Source organism: Odocoileus virginianus, chromosome 21, assembly GCF_023699985.2.
Source record: "Odocoileus virginianus isolate 20LAN1187 ecotype Illinois chromosome 21, Ovbor_1.2, whole genome shotgun sequence".
Taxonomy (NCBI): Eukaryota; Metazoa; Chordata; class Mammalia; order Artiodactyla; family Cervidae; genus Odocoileus; species Odocoileus virginianus.
Window position 1 is genome coordinate 27,057,341 of NC_069694.1, and position 21,027 is coordinate 27,078,367.

Genomic DNA, 21,027 nt, shown 5'->3' on the forward strand with positions numbered 1-21,027 from the left:
GCCCCTGGGAGGGCCAGCTGTTCCCAGGTCCTTCAAGCTTGCATCTTCTACCCGCCTCAGCATTCCCGTGCGTAGAGGAGGCTCAGGTGGGCTGAGGAGACATCAGAAAGCTTTGATGTTTAAAGAAAACCCCAGGGAGGGCGAGGGTCCCAGCCTGAGGTTGGATGCCCTGGTGGGCAGGTCTCGCAGATGCAGCAGGCCTTGGAGCAGTGCGCCACAAGCTACAGGGAGGACCTGCAGGAGCTCAAGCAGCTTTCGGACCACGAGCGGGAGCAGCTGCGGCATGAGCTCCAGGAGACCGTCCAGCAGAGTCAGGCAGCCAAAGCCCAGCTTGAGGCTGCCCACAAGCGAGCTCTCTGCATGCTTGAGAAGGCTAAAGACCAGGAAGTCAAGGTAAAGGTGTTAACGATGACGTCCACTAACTACTACTGAGCTCTTGTGTGCGAGCTGCTCAGCACTTTGGGGGGAGCCTGTTGTACAATATCTCCAGTCCCCATATTCATCCTACAAGGTCATTATTATCATATTCCCTTTTTCTGGATGAGGAAAGAGGCTCAGAGAGGTTTGGCATCCTGCTCAGGGTCACGTAGCTAGTAAGAGGCAAGACAAGGATTCAGACAGACTCAGGTCTGTTGAACTTCTGGGCATTTGCACATGACTTTTATATCATAAGACCAACTTCTCTCTCATGACTTGGGCAATATCCTGCAAAAGAAATTCTAAGGGAATTCTGAGAGAAATTCTAAGGGAATTCAAAAGAAATTCTAAGGGGAAAATTGAGACCAGACTCAAAGTACTTGAATTCAAATGTCATCAAACATCTCAGCAGCAACAGGGAAGCTAGAAGATAATGAGGCAATTCTGAGAAATTCGATTAAAACCATTAATAAGGGTGAGAACTGAATAAAAATATCAGACACATGAAATAATAGGAAAATTACCTCTGTTATCAGTTTATGCCTCTCAGTTCTCGGTTTACCCTTCAATACCTGCTTGTGATAATGATCTGTATTCTCTAGGCATTTCTCCTCCTTTGCGAGCACAGTGTTAAGCTTTGTCAGTAGAGGGCGCTGGAGGCACCTTGCAGGAGGAAGGAGGCTTCCCTTCCTGGTTCTGGAAGCTGCATGTTTGCTCTATTTCTGGCTTCCACTGCACACCTGGACAGTGTCCTGGGTGTGTGAGGACGCTGAATGAGTCTCTGCCCCAGTGACCTCACAGTAATCTCACAGCTCTGGTCCAGACCCAGTTGTGATGTGGACACAGACTCCATCCTTGCACTTGCTGACCCTGCCTCTCTCTGAGTTCCTATCCATTGACTGCTGTTGCCTGTACCCCAGAGGTTTGTTTCTTGCAAGCCTCACAGTGCAAACACTCTCTGCTCGGGCAGCCCTCACAGCTGCCCTGACGCCCCATTCCCTCTGGGCCCCTGCCCACCTTGGTTCACCTGCACAGGTGGAGGGTTGCTCCTGCTTGACTCTGGCCTGGGCAATCCAGCCATCGCCATCAGTGAACTACCACCAACCTTCTCCAACACGGTCTGGATCCCAGGCTGGGGAAGGGCTCCCCATTCCAAGCTCTCCCTTTCTCGGACGGTCTCACTCAGCCTCAGAATACCCTTCAGAGTTCTTTTTGCATCTTCCATACACTTTTCCTCAGGAAGTTCCTTGAGGAATATCCCACCAAAACAAAGGAACAAACCAAAAAAAAGAGGGAATAAAAGAGATCTAGCATACAGGGAATCTAGCACAGGAGAAAGGTTTCCGGAGCCGCTGTGCCACTAACAGAGCCTAGACTGGAGTCTAGACTGGAGCACGAGGATGGAGGGCTCCAGAAGAGATGCCTCCGTGGAAAAATAGGCTTGATGGCTTCTCTGATCCATTTGGCCATGTGCAAAATTGTAGTGAATGTATTTTACAAAGCTTTTAGAGATTGTAGGAAGACTTGGCCAAAAAAATCCAAAAAATAATAATAAAATACAGTAGTTATTAATGCAAGGAGAAACAAAACTTTGGATAAGGTAGCTTATTTATTTACGGCTGTGCTGGGTCTTGGTTGGTGCATGTGGGCCTTCTCTAGTTGCAGTGGGGGCTACTCTCTAGTTGTGGTGCACAGACTTCTCATTGCAGTTACTTCTCTTGTTGCCAAGCACAGGCTCTAGAGTACACAGCCTTCAGTAGTTGTGGCACAAGTGATTAGTTGCCCTGAGGGATGTGGAATCCCTTCCCGGACCAGGGATTGAGCCCAGATCCCCTGCATTGGCAGGTAGATTCCCAACCACTGGACCACCAGGGAAATCCAAGGTAGATTTTAATATTTATAATTTATTTAGCTCAGCAGTAAATGGCATTTACTCACAAGAAGGAAATATTGAATATACTTCACTGTATTTAAAAATATATATAACAATATTTAAGGAATGGAAGAGAAAGAATGTATGAGACAAAATCCTCATCTACCATAATAGAAAGAAAATTCATTTCTCAAATAATCAAGTTAAAGCAGAATGGAGATACTGTCTTATTATTGGTGGTAAATATGGGAAGAAAGAACTAAAAAAGTTCCAATGGCTGCCTCCAGTAGATAGGATGCAGAGAGAAGAAGAAAGAGGTGGGAGGCACTAGTTTTCATTTTTAAAAAGAAGTATTTGGCTCTTTATACTGTGTTCATGCATTGCCCAGATAAAAATACAAAATAAGCTTTTAGAAAAAAGTGAAAAGAAATGAAATCATACATGTGGACTGCTTGACACTTAGTAGGTGTCCAGAATTTGTGAATTCCTTTTCTTCTTTTATTCTCTTAAATCTTTTACCAGCTTTGCTTTCAGTCTACAAGAGTTAAGACTGCCAAGTTCCCCAGGTTATTCACTGCTGGGTCATGCTGGCCTTTGTGTTGGCTTGAGCTTTACCCCTCCAGGCTATAGGCCTCAATCCCTTGCAGGAGGTAGAGGAAGCATAGAGGCGGGTGATGGGAGAGGGGGAGTGTGCTTTGCTCATTGGGATGACCTACAGTTCTAAGCCCCAGTCCCTAGCAGCCATGGAACCAGATTCATGGGGTCTTCATTACTGGCTTCTGTCTACTTGGGGTGGTTCCAGAATGAGACCAAAGTGTCTGCAATTCTCATTGGAGATGGTAGAAATATGATCATTCCTAATACAGGACAGTGATTGAGAGTGAGATGCCTGGGTTCAAATCCTAGGTCTGCCACCTACAAGGAAAGGGAGCTTAGGCTTCCTTGTGCCTCATGTTCCCCATTCACAAAGTGAGGCTAGTCATATGTACTGTACAGAACCACTGAGCGCATCAAAAGAGAGAATCCATGAGAAGTGCTTAAATCAATACATGACTAACAGATTGTCTTAGTCCAGTCAGGCTTCTTTAACAGAGTAACATAGGCTGAGTGACTTATTAACAACAGAAATTTATTTCCCACAGTTCTAGAGGCTGGAAGTCCACGTCTAAGACTTGGACAGATTTGGGGTCTGTTGAGGCCACTTCCTGGCTCATAGATGGCCATCTTCTCACTCTAACCTTACATGGCAGAAGAGGAAGGGAGCTCTTTCTGGAGTCTCTTGTATAAGGGCACTAATCCCATTCATGAGGACTCCACCATCACAACTTCAGTGCCTCCCAGGGGCCCCACCTCCTAATTCCATCATATTGGGGAACATGAATTTTGAGAGTGGAGGGATACAAACATTCTGTCCATAGAAGAGCTCAGTTTTAAGAAGACCCACTCTTATCACTCACTCATTGATTCTGCAGGTATTTATTGAGCATTTATCTTGAGCTACCATCGTGCTGAGCTTTGGAGATTCCAAGATGATTAGCACAGTCTACCTTCATGGAGCTCACCTCTAGGGGGAAAGACAGCCACTTGAACAGGTTGCTCTAATTCAGTAAGTTGGAGCCATGAGATAATCACCCACAGTATTTTGGGAGCACAGAGAAAGAAGACTCTATATAGGATGGAGCATGGAGACTTGGGAGGGTGAAGCTGGGTCCCTTAGGAGGCCCCAAACCAGTCACAAGAGCGAGGCAAACAAGAAAAAATGAATGTCTTAGTCACTCAGTCATGTCTGACTCTGCAACCCCATAGACTGTAGCCCACCAGGTTCCTCTGTCCATGGGATTCTCCAGGCAAGAATACTGAAATGGGTAGCCATTCCCTTCTCCAGGGGGTCTTCCTGACACAGGGATTGAACCTGGGTCTCCTGCATTGCAGGCAGATTCTTTACTGTCTGAACCACCAGAGAAGCCCCAAGGCAAACAAAAAGCTAGAGCAATTTGCCAGGGATGAGCGTCTGGCTTGATATAAAATTTGGCCACTAAACCTTGGTGGTCCTCACTGCCAAGGACTTCTGAGCCAGAAGGCAGGCAAGGCTGACCTAAAAAGAGATTGACTCCATCTTTTGCAAACCTTTACTTCAATCTCTCCATTCACATTTCCTTGGGATTAAAATGTCACCAGTTGGAATGCTCTGAGACTTGCAGCAAGTGCAAGAAGAAAGTATCAGAGAGTTTGAAAAGTACAGGACTTTTCCGTCTAGATAAACTCACCAGGGGATGACTGAGTTTCCCATGAGAGCAATAAGACTGTTTCTCCCCATTTGCTGGGGAGTAGCAAAGCAAAGAAGCTGCTGCCTTCTGGTAGCTGCCTCGTCTGCTCTTTCCTAAGGGGAGCCTCATGCATTTGATGCAGTCCAATTTCTCATTGTTCCTGGAGGTTGCTTGAGGGAGTGGGAAGGGCTTGGGCCCTGGATACCATCACCCATGGGTTACAATCCTGCACCCACCATTACTGGTTTTCAGTTAGGGCACTTTACTTTTCTGAGCTTGTTTCCTCCTAGTCCTGTATCTTTTCTGTGTGACCTTGGGAAAGCTAATTCACCTCTCTCAGCCTCAGTTTGCTCACCTGAAATGTGGGATGTGTTAACTGGAACTCTTTGTTGTAAAAGTAATGTAAACTGTTAGTTTCTTATTGCTGTTGTAGCAAAATTACCATAAACTTGGTGGCTGAGCACAACACAGATTTATTATCTGACAGTGCTGGAAGTCAGAAGTCCTAAAATCAAGGTGTTGACAGGTGTCCCTTCTAAAGGCCCTAGAGAAGAACCTGTTTTCTTGCTTTTCCTAGTTAGTGTCTGTCTCTTTCTGCTCTCTCCCCCACCTCCTAACACCAAATTCCCAATGATTGCTCCAGTTTGGAACAGCTTTCCACTCTGGTCCAGTCAGCTGTGAACCAGTTAGGTTCACACAGCACAAAGTGGCTGCTGTTGCCAGGTCATTACTGTCCTTCCAGATGAGTATGGGAACATTCACAGTAGCCTGATAAGCCCTCCACTGGGGGGTGGCAAGTGCTCAGGGAGCCCCCAACAATGAGGAAGAGCTAGGCAAAAGGGACAGTTCTCCCCTCTGTGCCTGCTTTCATGCCTCCTTCCTCCCACTTGTGCCCACAGGCCACAGAAGAACGCTTGAAGAAGGAATCCAGCCACAGCCTCCAGATCCAGCACCAGACGCACCGGCTAGAGATGCAGGCCTTGGAGGAAAAGGCCCGGCAAGAGCTCCAAGGGGAGTTAGAGAGGATGCAGGCTCAGCAGGCACTGCTCTTAGGTATGCAGTCAGCTCTGCACCCATCAGGGCTTGGGGCAGCGGGGTGGGGGGTGGTAAGGACCAGGGCGACTCTCCTGGCTCTGCCACCAACCAGCTGCAAGATGTGCATCAGGTCGCACGCAGCCTCATTTTCCTTTTCTATGAAGTGAAGTTGCACTTGTCTCTCCGTCATAGAAGCGTTGTATGGATTTGATGAGATATTAAATATAAAATGCTTAGCATATAAATGCGCCCAGCTAGTGCAGATAATATTGTCATCATTATTTTCGTCATCATTACTGAGCATTAGCCAGATCTCAGCCTTCGTGAGAGTTTCATGAGATGGCCTCAAACTCATTTCTAAAGATTTCTGTAAATGTGGGGACTTAAGCCCCCAGGATTCTGGCTGTGCCTCTGCTTCTTCCCCTGCCTTCACATTCTCAGCGGGAAGCTCATTTCCTCTTCAGTTTTCACAGAAAAAAAAAGCACAAAGTCACACAAAGCATTCTGGAAGTTTCCAAAGGCAATAAAGATCTCCAAAATCAAATTGCCTGGGCATGAGGCCCAACTCCATTCAATGTGCACTAGCTGTGTGACCTCAGGCGAGTTGCTTGACTGCTCTGTGACTCATTTGCTCATCTGTAAAATAATAATAGTATCCCCTTCATTAGGCTGTTATTACAATTACATGAGTCTATACATGGGACGTGCTTAGCATAGCACCTGGTAAATGCTGTGTAAATGTTCACTGTCATTACTGCTGAATATTCCACCTTTGCATGGCTGACTCTGTCTGTTTTGGTAGATCATCTCTCTCCCTCATTTTCTCCTTTACTCTCATCTTCTTTCTCACTCTTAAGAGCAAGACAAATGCCCTCCTTATTTCATGTCTAGCATTAAAGACCATATAGACCTTTTAAAATATTTCTTCAAACCCAGACAGTGCCCTCCTTAAGAGAATTTTCAGAAGAATATTTTCTTTACCTCCATAAGTGAATAAGATCTACTTGCTGTTTGATTTCATTAGACAGTATGACCTGCTCACTGCATGTCAGCACATCAGCCCTGCATGTTTCCAGATGAAGGAGAGAAACAGTCCCACAGATTTCCCAGTTAGCAGCTACCCTGGAATGGGGGTGGCCACGTGGGAAATGCCAAAGTTTCGGCATCTTAAGAAGACACATTATACAAGTTAAAACCCAGGTTGTACCACACTTCCCAGAAACCAGACTCCCCAGACTGAGATCAGGCTGGACACCCCTGATGAGTCTAAAACCCCACAGCAACCATCCTTGCTGCCCTGTCCCTGACTTCTCTGACCCCACAGCAGCCTGGCCCTTACTTGGATGAAAGATTCCAGAGAGACCCTGAGGATAGACTGGCATGCTCAGCACAAGTCCCAGGAAGAAGGGGTTTTGTGGACTCTGTAATGATGATAGCAAATCATGGGCTTTGTGGGTGGCATTGGGTGGGTGGGAGCACAGACCACCACAGTGTGATCCTAGGACTTCCTGGTCCAAGTTACTCCTTTTCCATCATCTGTGTGAGACAGACCTGACATGCAGCATAGGTCACTGTGTGAGGAGCAGGAAGGGTGAGTGTCCACTAGATTACCTGACATACTGGGGTGGGTACCTGGACATGCTGGATGAATAGGTGGATGGGCAGGTGGATGGATGGGGGTGTGGATGGGTAAATGAATGGATGGTGAGAAAATATGAGGAGAAGAGGGGCAGGTAATGAATGAACTCTCTGTAGTTCATGCTTTGCTAGAGGGTTTTATTATACATATTTTTGTGATAAAGAATTTAAAAAATTGGATTGTGTTTAAGCTATAAAAATCACTCTATTAAAATCCTAGAGGAGATGGAAGATGATGATGAGATAAATTTTTCAACATAATAGCATCAGAATAATTAAACTTTTATATGTGTTTAAATACTGTCCTTTCAGGGAAGCATAGTAAACTTGTGGGAAATCTTTTACAACTGGGACACTTTCACAATATCACTAATTTTCACACTGAACATCTTTCATTTATTTTACAAATATATGTTGAGCACTTGCTCTATACTAAGTCCTGTACTATGTATCTTATGGCCTCTGGGATTATCGGAGCAATGTTTCAAAAGTAATTTGCAATAACTAAAGTATAAAGTCTCAAACGTCCATAAAGGAAAATAAAGTATCAAATTTACTAGCACTTGAAAATCATATTCTCTTTAAAAATTAATAGCTCACTGAATACTGTCTACTCTATCAGAAAATGTTCTTTTTGAAAGGATTATTTTATTTGCCTTTTGATCATGCTGGGAAGTGTCACACTATCAGAAATCACCCACAATCCTCAGAGGAGAAATTATACTTCCTGGTTGTACTGGTCCCTGAGTTAAGGAGGGCATGTACATTTCTCCTGGATGATTCTGGTTTTCACAATGACTCTGTTGGGATGATATGCCATCCCCTCCCTGCTGTCCACAATCCAGCTAGGAACTTATATCCATGAGGAGTAGAACCTGATTGTCTGTCTCCTTGAGAATTAGCATAAATGTATGTCACCATTTCCAATTTGAGACCTGTACTTCAAGAAGAGGCCACTGGGGTCATGTGCTAATTCTCTGTTCTTAATTTTCTGTCTTGTTGCTGAGGCCAAGTGTTGCCTCAGGGTTCAGCTCTGGATTCAGGCTGTCCCACCCCCTATCCTAACCAACCAGCAATGGTTAAGCAGATGATTCTGAGGGAAGAAGAACCATGGAAAGTGTTGAATCCTGACACTATGACTTATTAGCAGAATAGCTCTGGGCTGCCGAGCCTCTCTGAGGCTCTATTCCTTCGTCATAAAGTGGGAGGGATAATACTGGATAGGATGGTTGTAGGGTTTCACTGAAAACACTTTTTAAGGGCTTAACATATTTAGTACTCAATAAATGGTATTATTGTTGCTGTGTTCTCTTGAAATAGGTAAGTTTGGGGAACTTGAACCAACACCTACAGCTGCTCGCCACTCTAGCCCACCCCAGACTTTGGCCTCAGCACGCCCCTGACCTGCCTCTGCTCTTCCTTTTGCAGAGTCCCTGAGGCAGGAGCTGGCAGAGCAGCGAGCTGCCTGCTCTGAGCACCAGAAGGACTTGGAGGTTCTGCAGACCGAGCTGAGGGCCCTGGAGAGCATGGGCAGACGGCAGGCCATCACCCAGTGTCCAGGGGACAGCGAGGACCGTGCTGGGACTTCAGAGGTCAGCACCCCTGCCCTGCCCACACCCTTCTTGGAGCAGCATCAGGGAGAGGTTCCAAGTGCTCTTTTACCCCCAGGCCTGTGGAAGGACAGGATACTTGATGAGCCTGCAGACTCCATCTCTGTAAAGCAAAAGCAAGTTTTAAGTACAGCCTGTTATTTTAAATTCAGATGAAATAGCATCTCAGAGTGTTGGTGACAGACAGGCCCTAGAGACAGCCCATCTGAGTCACTCCATGGACCTGCACAGAATTTCTCAGAACACCTCCCCAAACAGACTCCTGCCTCGATGGCCCTGTTCCCATGAGTGGAGGCTGCCTTCCTGTCACCGAAGCTCTGAACTTTCTGGTCAGACTTGGCCCATCATTTTCCTCCTTGCCCATCCATAATTCCTACCTTGCTGGGTAGCACAGGGACCCCCTCACAAGCCAGACATCTCTCCCCAGCCCACCACAGTGGACCTCAGGTGTCCATCTAAGGCACCTCTGTGTAAAGCCTTCAGGCTCCCTGCTGCTATCAGAATAAGCTCCCAGCGCCCATTCTGGTGTTGAAAAGCCTTCACCCACTGGCTGTGTTTCCCTCTCTGCTCTAAACGTGGCCTCTGCCTCCTGCCTCAGGGCCTCTGCATGTGCCCTGCCCCCTACCTGGGACCCCTCCTCCCTTTTCAGTGCCCAGCTGATCCTTCCAGGCTGGGGGTCTCCCATCCAAACCCATGACTTCTCCGCACCCTCTGAGCGCCTGGAGCACTTCCAGGCTACAGCTCAGCTGGCACCCGCATCTACTGCCTGTCCTGTTAGGGACCCATCACTACATGGATATCCTTGTTTCCTCGACCAGATTACAAGTCCTTTAAGAACAAGCCATGTCTGCTCCATCTCAGTCCACCCAGCCCCAGCACTTGGCACACAGTTCTGCACATAGTAGAGTCTCCACCAGGGTACGCAAATGGCCATAATTAGTTGGTGTCCAAGCCCTGCTGAAGATCGGAGGAACGTGGGGATCATTCATTCCAGATGTTGCTGGTAGTGAGAACCTGTACACAATTTCTGTGTTGAATGAGAATTATCAACAACTGATATATCACAGAGAGTTCAGCTCAGTTGGTAAAGTCTAGCAGAGGGAAAACAACATGATCCGTTAAATGTTCTAGATTGGTGGGAGTCACCTGGACCTATGGTAGGGGACACGGGAAGTGTAGGATGGTGACAGCTGGTGGCTGGAGGGTTCAGTGACAGGCCCACTGCAGTGAATGACAGGCTTTCCTGAGGGCTATGGATAGAGACTCAGGCTGGGTAGATGAGACAGTAGCTGGTCATCAGTGTGCCGGCCTCACCTACATCTCACTGGAGGGAAGCCCTGAACCCTCAGGGAGAAACAGCAGACCCTGGGTGATCTCCCACACAGAGAAGAAGTGTATTCCTAAGAAGGGACAACTTCAGGCAGCAGGAATGAAGGGGCGGCAGTTGGGGGGGCAGGCAGAATATAAGGATGCAGTCTCAAGGTGGCTGCCACTGCAAGTAAGTGGTGTTCCATCCACTGGGGTCTTCTGAGAGCCCAATGAAATAATTCTCAAATCTGTCCCAGCCAAGGACAGAGAGGGATGGACTTACCCGTCAACTTCTCTCTCCCTCTAGTCAAGGGTGGCCCCACAGAACCTTAACTGAGCCCTTCTGGGTCATGCAGATGTGAGTGCCAGGTAGTGCCAATGAGTGTCCCACACCATGTGCACCCCAGGGCTGGAAGCAAGAAGTATGAGGCCTGGGCCACACATACCCCCTCTGCAATGCTGTTCGGTCTTTGTGTGGCAGGAACAGGGGCGCAAACCTTCAGGCATGTTTGCGTGGCCTTGAAAACTGCTACATTCACCAATTGGAGATTAACTGTGCCCCCATTTAATGTTGGACATAGATCCTTATATTTCTGTCTGAACCTTGGCATTTCAAGCATCATTTCACAACAGGGATTCTTTAGGCACCTACTGAATCCCAGATTCTGTGCTAGGTGGTATAGAATTGGGAAGATTGAAGTGGAGATGGCTCCTTCCTTTTCTCCACCTGCTGGTCTGATAGAGAAAAACAGCACTTCAGCAAATCACTGCACTTCTATGTAACCTCTACACAGATGGGATCTGGCTCTCAGAGAAAAGAAAGCATGTTGCCTCTCCCCCAAGGAGATGAGAAGGTATCACCAAGGCAGGAATGATTGGGTGTGGAGGGCACCCTAGGTAAAGAGACGGGCGAGGGCAAGTGTGGGGCAGTGGATTGTAACTGTGGTGGCCTCAGAATCACCTGGGAAGCTTTCTCAGAAGACACAAGGCTGAGATGTATAGACTCACTGTTCCAGAATCTTGGGAGGAGGTGTGATAGATCGTTATTGTTCAGCAAATATTCACTCTCCCCTTCCTCCGCCCTCTGTGGTCTTGCCCAAATTTACATGTTGAAGCCCTAATCACCAGTATGATGGAATTTGGAAATGAAACCTTCGGGGGATAATTAGTGAATTCGTGTCCTTACAAGAAGAGACAGGAGACATCCCCCCCGTGCCCCCCCTCCAACACATAGACGCCATAGAGGTGGAGTGTTGGGCTTGTTTTGATTTAAGCCACATTCTTGGCTCACCAGCATCATTCGACTTTTCGAGAGCCAAATTTGGCCAGCTCTCAAAGCTGAAAACTTCAAGAGGTAAGACATGAGCTCCTGAATCAAGTGCGGAATTTGGGCTCCAGGCTGGGTCTTTGCCGCGGTACATCTGTGGCCCTTGTCTGCCATTGAGCCTCCTGCAATCGGTTCTTCTGGCTGCTTTCTCCCCAGGAGGAGGGCGGCCCGGGCCAGGCGGGCTCCCCCAAAGGCAAGAGCGCAGTGGAGCTGCAGCCCAGCGAGGGATGCGGCCTCCGGGAGGAGAACTCGCAGCTCAAGGAGGCAGTGAGGCGGCTGCAGGCCGAGGTGGAACAGCACCAGCAGGAGGCGCTGCAGCTCCGCGACCAGCGCAGGTCGGTCTGAGGCTCCCCGCTTCCCTCCCTCCCTCTCTCCCTCTGCCCCTTCGCGAGCCTCTGGGATGTGAGATTAGGTTCCGCCTTCGGCATCTTCCCAACGAAAAGACTCCCTAGTACGCCGGGACTTCACTGGTGTTACTCCTTTGACCCCTGGAAGGTATCTGTGGTCTAGGAATTCTAGATCTCAAAACTGCAGAGGATAAGCCCTAAAGTAGACGGAGGGGTCGATGCTGGATTTACCCTATTTCCCTACAAATCAGGAAATTTATGGAGTCAAACTTAATAATACCAAAAATATCCTTAAAACCAGCCTTAGGGAAACGGTGCAGTAGCATAGTTTAAAAGACAGTGCTGTGGTCCTATTAATAGCTGTGTGACCTGGGCAAGTCTGCTAACCTCTCCTACCTGTAAGCTGTAGGACACACTACCTCTCTTGGGCTATTGTAGATGCAGTGAAACATATAGGAAGGTGCTTACCATGGACTGACCCTGGTACTTGGTAAATTGTAGTGATAACTATGATTTTCTTATCTAGGTTGGATAGTCCTTTTTCCATCCTGAATTCACAGCCTTTTTTCACCTTGATGGAGAGTTTATAACTACAACTTTAATTTTGTTAATGGATATGGGACTTTTCAGGTTATCCATTTCTTCCTGAGCAAGCTTTGGTAATTTGTATCTTTGAAGGCACTTATCCATTTCATCCCAGTGTTTGAATGTCCCAGTTCCCAGCATAAAGTGCAAGTGAAAGTAGGCCTGAGCTCGTCTGAGGAACAGCCATGAACCCACCTGGCCAAGGTGGAGCAACTTAAACTCAGTTAGGGACTCACCATGTAACACTGGGATAAGGACCCTGGACCAGAGTAGGGGGTCCTAATCATTTCCGGTTACAGCTTCCTCCAGGTGAGGAAAGCAACAGTCCCTCTCCTGGAGAAGGGTATCATCACACAAAAATATGCATGTACTCTTGGAGGGTGTCAGGCCCTTCAGTCTGGTCTGCGGATCCCTTCATGCCCCATCCCAAGGTTAAGAAAAGTGAAGAAAAGCTGATGGTCGAATATATACTTTGTGCCACGGGCTGTCCTGGACATGGATTAACATGGTTCATCCTTGCAATAGCCCTACAAGGTAGCCCCTATTGTCAATCACGTGGGGAAACTGAGCCAAGCCTAGCTTGCCCAAGGTCACACAACTCGGAAGTGATGGGGGAGGTCATGGATGGACACTGGTAGCCTAAATGCTGTCCTCCTAGCCCCTCTCACACCCTGCCTTTCCAGACTGGACTGCAGGTCTTCCAGCTCTCAGAGTCCCAGCAGTCGACAATTCTGATAAAGAATCTCAGCCTCCAGGCCTCCCCACCTGCTTCAAGTGAAAGGAGTATTTTCTGGGACTCCTTTCCTGAGCTGTCCTCCCACCTTTCCCCTTGAAGGCTGCCCTTTGTGCTCAGGTCCTTCATGGAATGCTGGGGTGGAGGATGCTGAGAAGGTGTCCCATGAGATGGGTTTATCCTGGTCCCAAAACTCAGAGAACCCAGGTCTCCTTCCCACCATGTCCTGACCTCAGATTCTGCAGGCCACCCAGCAGAGTGGGGAGAAACTCCAGTCCCCTAGAAGTTCAGTTGCTAGAGCCTGGGCAAGCCCAGCTGTGCTTCTCCTCCCGCCACCCCCCACCTCTATCCCTCCAGGCTTTTGGAGGAGGATCAGCAAGCCCAGCGGGCCCGGGAGGTGGAGATGCTGCGCCAGGAACACCGGAAGGAGATGCAGGCCATGGTGGCTGATTTCAGCAGTGCTCAAGCCCGGCTCCAGGCCCGGCTGGCTGCCCTGGAAACTGAGTAAGTGAGGCTTTGGCCCCAGGCTGGGAGGGACTTGTAGATGTACCATTTTGTTAGGGGGACCAACTCATCCCAGTGTCCGTGGGACTCTCCTAGTTTTAAAACTAGAAGTCCTGAGTTCCAGAAGCTCCTCAGTTCCAGGCAAACTGGGAAGGTTGGTCACCCATCCTTTTAGGAGAGACAACATTCCTATCTCATGCAGGGCACCATTAATCTGTGAGGAATGAGCACAGTTTAACCCTCACACTTGGAAGAAATCAGAAGGATCAAGGCTGCTTTTTTTATGAGCATTTCCCCCTCTAATATGCATCATCTCATTTAATCCTCACAGAAGTTCTTTTTTTAAATTTATTCATTTATTTTAATTGGAGGCTAATTACTTTACAATATTGTATTGGTTTTGCCACACATTGACATGAATCAGCCATGGGTGTACATGTGTTCCCCATCCTGAACCCCCCTCCCACCTCCCTCCCCATCCCATCCCTCAGGGTCATCCCAGTGCACCAGCCCTGAGCACCCTGTCTCATGCATTGAACCTGGGCTAGTGATCTATTTCACATATGATATATACATGTTTCAATGCTATTCTCTCAAATCATCCCACCCTTGCCTTCTCCCACAGAGTCCAAAAGTCTGTTCTTTACATCTGTGTCTCTTTTGCTGTCACAGCAGTTCTTAAAGGTAGAAGCTTATTCCCATGGACAGATTAAGAAACCAGGAGCCCTTCTTGCAAACATTCATTTATTCATTCAACAAATATTTGTTAAGAGCCTTCTGTGTGCCTTGCACTGTTTTAGGTTCTGGGGTTACAGTGGGAATAAAACAAAAACTGTGCTCTCATAGCACTCGCAAATTCTAGATGGAGATTCTGACAAAGAGTAAGCACACAAATGTTAAACTTCATAACAGATAGTGAAGATGCTATAAGGAAAACAGGATCAATATCTGGAGTGCCAAGGGTGGGCATGGAGGTGACATTTAAGCATAAGGAGGCATGGAAATGAGAGCAACATTTGGACAAAGAGCTTTCCAATCAGACAGAACAGCAAGTGCAAAGGCCCTGGGGCCTGCCTCCCAAGACCAAACAGCCAGAAGGCTTAAGTGGAATGAATGAGAGAGCGATGGTAGGAACTGAGCTTGGCAGAATAGCTGGGAGGGCTAGAGAAGATGCCTCACTGAGAAGGGGTTTGCGTGTATTTGTGTGGAGTGAATGGGGAAGCCCTTGCTTCAGAAGCAAGGGCTTCTGATTCACCTTATAACAGGGTCATTTCTGACTGCTGAGAGGAGAAGAGACTGGGGGATCAGGGTTAGTGACAAAGTGACCAGGTCAAGCAGCACTAAGTAACTTTACATGTCACCTGTCTTACCCTTAACTTGTACTTTTAAAAACTGTCCCCAACTGTCTCCAATATAAAGCAAATCATCCAAAATCTGAAGTAGGTTTTACCGTCTACCATCTAGTGGGTTCTTACCATGTGCCAGGGACATTATCTCATTGAATTCTTACAACCATCCAGTTTCATGCCCATTTTAAAGAAGGAACTGAGGGTTATGGGCAAAATACCCATTACACAGCTAGAAAAAAGCAGAGCTGGGTTAAGAGTCCAGGTCCTCTCACCCCAAAACCCTGGCCTCTTATCAACTAATCAGTGGACCACCTGCAGCCCCCCTCCCTCCACCACCATCCAGAGGTTATGTCTCTCCAGCTTCACATTGAAAGGGCTGTGGGTACCTGCTGCCCCCCATTTTGCAGAACTAGCTCATGCCATGCTCTCTGGCCGCCAGGAGATGGCAATGGAACCACATCTGTATTAGCACAACCTGCTGTCCTTGCTAGCAGTGGGGACATTTGCCAGCCAAGGCCACTTTCCCTAAACTTCCCTGGTTCTTGAAGCCCCAGTGAATGTGGCATCTATGTGCACAGAACTTTGATTCCTGGAATGACACATGTCAGACTGGGAGTGGGGTCCTGAGCTCCATCCACCCAGAGCTCTGCAACCAGTTCACTGGCTGACCCTGGGCCTGTTCCCCCTTTGGTGAACAGAGCGTGGCCAGCCAGGCCAAGCACATGGCATCACCCCATCATGTCCACATCTGCTCCTCGCGGTTCAGTCATTGCAGCACAGGGGCTAACTGCATGCCTGCTTGAAACAGACTGAAAGATTCCGGAGAGAAGCCAGGGAAGGGGGCGTCCAGGCCAGAGGACATTCAGCTCATAGGCCGTCTGCAGACCCGCTTGAAGGAGAGGGAGGAGATCATCAAGCAGCTCACGGTGAGGCTTCAGGGGCGTTTGCTCTAGCCTGGCACTTCCCTGGGGGCCTAAAACTGTATTCCTGATAACCTGAAAACCACCTTACAAAAGGTCCTTGGATATTGTTTCCCTGTTGTATAAAATAATACATGCTCACTAGAAAAAATTAACACAGGAAAGTAGAAGGCAAAAAATAATCACTCCGCTCCCAAGTCCTACACCATCTGCCTGATGTTGGTATTGGTTTGTGTTTTGCTAACCTATAGAATTTGGGAAAATCTAGAATGACCTGGCAGAGAAGGCAATGGCACCCCACGCCAGTACTCTTGCCTGGAAAATCCCATGGACGGAGGAGCCTGGTAGGCTGCAGTCCATGGGGTTGCGAAGAGTCGGACACGACTGAGCGACACTTTCACTTTTCACCTTCATGCACTGGAGAAGGAAATGGCAGCCCACTCCAGTGTTCTTGCCTGGAGAATCCCAGGGACGGGGGAGCCTGGTGGGCCGCCATCTATGGGGTCACGCAGAGTCAGACACGACTGAAGTGACTTAGCATCAGCAGCAGCAGCAGAATGACTTGGGCCTCACATCTGTGCCTCCTCACACTTTGACCATTGCTTTAGGCTTTTGTCCAGGCTTCCTGTGCTCCACACTTTGGTTGAAAGTTCTCTATAAGCCAGCTCCCAGTGGTTTACATTCAGCTCTGGAGACGTTGGGTGATACACACTTCTATCAGCGTGGCCCGTATGGGTCAGCTAGTTAGCCATATGAGAAGTCCAGCCACTTCCCTGGGTCTCTCCCTTCACCACCTTGGTCCAGGCCCCACTGCCTCTTAGGAATGGTGGAGAGTCCTTTGGTCTCCCCACTCACTCCAGCCTCACCATACTCTGTTGACCTCACAGCAACCAGGGTAATCTTATTCAAATGTAAGACAGATCACAGCACAGCTCTATTCAGTACTACCTATGGCTCCCTGTTCTTCTCAGAGTAAAATCCATGGTCTTATAGTGGCTTACACAGCTACACATCCTCCCACAACACACACATACACTTGTATCTCAAATTCATCCTCGCACCCTCTTGCTCCCCAGGCACACTGCTTCATGTCAAGATAATGAGGAAAACTTAACCACTAACTGAAAATTAGATGATACTAATAAGGAATTGGAGAAGGAAATGGTGACCCCCTCCAGTATTCTTGCCTGGAGAATTCCAGGGACAATAGAGCCTGGCAGGCTACAGTCCATGGGGTCGCAAAGAGCCGGACTTGACTAAGTGACTAACACACAATAAGGAATTGCTTGTTTGTTAAGTGTGACAACAGTATTGTGGTTTTGTTTTGTAAAGAGTCCTTATCTCTTAGAAATACTTATCAATGTTTTTATAGATGAAATTATACACCTGGAACTTATTTTAAAAACAAGACATCTGGGAAGAAAAAAAGTGGAAAATAACACAGATAAAGAAGATTGACCATATAGTGATTGCGTTTTTGTTTAGTCACTAAGTCATGTCCAACTCTTTTGGACTGTCCAACCCCATGGACTATAGCTCACCAGGTTCCTCTGTCCGTGGAATTTCCCAGGCAAGAATAATGGAGTTGGTTGCATTTCCTTCTCAGATCTTCCTGACTCAGGGATTGAATCCACATCTTTGGCATTGGTAGGCAGATTCTTTACCACTGAGCCACCAAGAAAACCCATATAGCAATTGTACCTGGGTGTTTTTTATTTTGCCTTAGCTAATAACTTTTTGCAGTAGACTTTTCCCAGATGCTAAGACTACCTGGATCTCTGATTTCCCTAAGGCATGCCAAATAAGCTTGTCCTTTCCTTTACAAGAGGGGCTGGGGACACAAAGGCCCCAGAAATAAAGGTGCTTCCTCAAAGCCTCAGTGGATTGTAATTTGATTCCCACTGACTTCCCCTCTTTTCCCTGGTTTTTCCTCGTCTCTGTAATCTGCCCTCACACAGCCATCTTCCTTCAAATCAAACTCAATGTGCTGTGTAGTTAGTCTCATTTAGACTCAGTCGTATTTTTTCCAGGAGGAGAGAAGATTTCACTATGCAGCGTTCCCCAGCGCAATGTCCCATCGGAATAGATCCTTCTCTTTCAATCCTCACCCAGGGTATTTGACCCCTTCCATGAAGGTAAATTGGTACTACTGGTTTCAATGCATTACATAATTCTGCTGGCTTTATTTTCCCCAAAGATAATGGTAGCTTATTTATCAACAATCTGGCATTCATTTAGATAAATATTCATTGAAAATAAGGCCCCCAGGAAATAGTCCAAATTACTAGCAAATTGTTTATATCTGACTAGGCAGATTTTATATATATTTTTTATTTTTATGAGTTTTTTTAACTTTCCAAACTTTTTATATATGTGTCACTACTGATAGTGGCTATATCTTGGTGATAGGAAGGAGGAGAAGGGCAAGAACCCTTCACTTCACCTTTTTTCTCCTTTTATATTTTTGGAATGTATTACAGTGAAAATATTCACATCCAAATTTCTCATCTGCTGTCACAAAATCCTAAAGCACTAAAAAGTTTATATTTTTTTGGTAATTCATTAACTCCAGCTGAATTCATGTGAGCTCATTTATAATTTTTATATATCCCTCTTCATGTGACAAAATGTAAGTTTCATTCCAGAAATATTAATGTATTGAGGACAGTGTGGGCCAGCTTCTGCTGAGGGTGCCTTTTAAAATCTAAAAACTTTAAATTAAAAAATATATTTGCTGCCAGAAGTTTTGGATAGAGATTGTGAGCCTGTTTTAAAGCACAACTAAATGCTTTAAAAAAGAACATGTAATAGATAAGTAAAAGTATTGTCTCTTGCTCACGTAATTCTGGCATGGCAGGCTCACCTACTTTTACAGTAACGCTGCTTTTAGGTGGCACTAACAGGCCTTTCCTTTAATCCCAACAGAAGAAGAAGGTGGAGGAAGTGCCCAGCCGAGTGGTCAGTGTGCCTAACCTCGCTTCCTACGCCAAGAACTTTCTGAGTGGTGACCTGAGCTCCAGGATCAGTGCCCCTCCGATAACTAAGTCACCCAGCTTGGACCCAGGTCCCAGCTGTGGCCGGCCCTACAAACCCACCCCATCTCTAGATGTGAAAACTGCCACAAGGTAGGGGGCCAAAGCTGGGCTTCCCAGGTGGCGCTAGTGGTAAAGAACCTTCCTGCCAATGCAGGAGATAGAAGAGAGGTGGGGTTGATCCCTGGGTTGGGGAAGATCTGGAGAAGGGCATGGCAACCCACTCCAGCATTCTTGCCTGGAGAATCCAATGGACAGAGGAAGCTGGCGGACTATGATACATAGGGTTGCAAAGAGTCAGACACTACTGAAGCGACTCAGCGTGCATGCAGAGGGCCAAAGCTATGATTCCATTTTTCTGTAGCCAGGAGGGAAATTAGAATTCCTTTCTGGCACCTGTTAAATACCCAGCATTTGGGCCGATACAAAGAATAACAAAACAAGCCTTGCCTTGGACAAACTGCAGCTCAGCCAAAAAGTTTATCTATGAGAAAGGAAATAGGTCATTCTTTAGAAGAGATACTATTCCTGATAAAAAATTCCAGAAAGCCTCTTTTTTTTTTTACTTTTCCATGGATGAGTAGACAGGGGACACTGAATCACTTAGCCGATCACTTCAGAGTGGTTCACGCAAACAATGGGCTGTTGTCATCTGGCCTTGAGTCTGGATTCAAATTCTGGTCCTGCTCATTCTTAGCTTGTGTGGCTTTGGGCAGCTCACTTGACATCTCTGTTTCCTTACCTCTAAAATGAAGATAATATACCACCTACCTCTTCAGACTCATGTGAAACTAAAGGAATTAATCCATAGGACATGCTTAGCACAAGACCTGGCATAGAAGCATTCAGCAATTTTCCACTATTATTAAAAGGTTATTTCTCGATTCATTATATAATCTTGTAATTTTAATCTTAATCTGTGGGTTTGGTTGATCTCATATGGTGCTCTCTGATACTGCTTTGTTTTCCAGAAACTCTTGCAGCATGCTTCTCTTCCAGAAATATGATTTCCCCTGTTGCTGATTTTCCTTCTTGGCCAATTTTTGTTCAGAGCTAAATCTTTAATTATGGACTTTGGAGTTTGATTTTCAGAAGAGGCCTCTTCTGAAATGTTCCTTTTCCAAAGGCCCTGTCTGCCCAAGGCTATTTGGACAAAAATGAATGTGGAGCTGGAAGGACCCCCTGCCAATCATTGAGCAAGTCCAGCCCTTTGTTTCGCAGCTGAGGATACTGAGGCCTAGAATCCCAAGCACATGGTCTATTAACTGCCAGAGCCAGAGCTGGCCTGATCCTGGCCACTGTTCATAACTCATTATCACACACCTTTTTAAAGCTGTGTTCCCACTGTTTTATAAGAAGCTTCACAAGTACAGATAGAGACTGTTCAGATAGGTAAACACTGTACTTACTTATCATCTCTCTTTTTCAGTTTATTAGACTAATTTTACAGCCTCATTTAAAGGCCAGAGCACATTAGGTAACTTTTGAAGAGGCCATAAAGTGTAATTTTATATTCATTAACCATTTCTTCTTTTACTTTTTTTTGAAGGGGGTTTATTGTTTAATTTGTCCCTGAAATAAATATTAAGTGTTGCGGACTTCTCTGGGAGCCAGAGGTTGAGTCCACCTATCAGTGCAGGAGATATGGGTTCAGTTTCTGGTCTGGGAAGATTCCACATGCCATGGGGCAACAAAGCCCGTGCACCACAGCAAGAGAAGCCACTGCAATGAGAAGCCTGCACACTGCAACTAGAGAGTAGCCCCTGCTTGCCACAACTAAAGAAGGCCCCCATTCAGCAAGACCCAGCTCAGCTATATATACATACATATATATATATATATATATATATTTTTTTTTTTTTTTTAAGGACATATATATAGCTTTAGGACATATATATCTCAGCTATATATATATATTTTTTTTCTTTTAAATAGTGAATGTTGCAAACTATGCCTCATTCCTTTTAAGTGAAATAATAGAGAGCACTGTTTCCATTAACAGAATTAGATGCTCTCTCTTCATCCTCATCCTTCACAACTTTTTCTAGCTACTGATCTTTTGAAGAGTAAAGCAGTAGTTAT

General features: G+C 46.5%; 1 protein-coding gene across 1 annotated transcript in view; it reads left to right on the plus strand.

Moving 5' to 3' along the window:
* The window catches only part of FAM184B (family with sequence similarity 184 member B), a 115,155-nt gene that overhangs the window by 92,889 nt on the left and 1,239 nt on the right, over nucleotides 1-21,027 (plus strand). Inside the window, exons 10-17 of the mRNA XM_070452116.1 lie at nucleotides 181-393; nucleotides 5,457-5,610; nucleotides 8,659-8,822; nucleotides 11,632-11,810; nucleotides 13,498-13,644; nucleotides 15,802-15,919; nucleotides 17,944-18,048; nucleotides 18,839-19,038. Of these exons, the coding sequence (XP_070308217.1) occupies nucleotides 181-393; nucleotides 5,457-5,610; nucleotides 8,659-8,822; nucleotides 11,632-11,810; nucleotides 13,498-13,644; nucleotides 15,802-15,919; nucleotides 17,944-18,048; nucleotides 18,839-19,038 (1,280 nt within the window). The remainder of the gene's footprint in view (nucleotides 1-180; nucleotides 394-5,456; nucleotides 5,611-8,658; nucleotides 8,823-11,631; nucleotides 11,811-13,497; nucleotides 13,645-15,801; nucleotides 15,920-17,943; nucleotides 18,049-18,838; nucleotides 19,039-21,027) is intronic.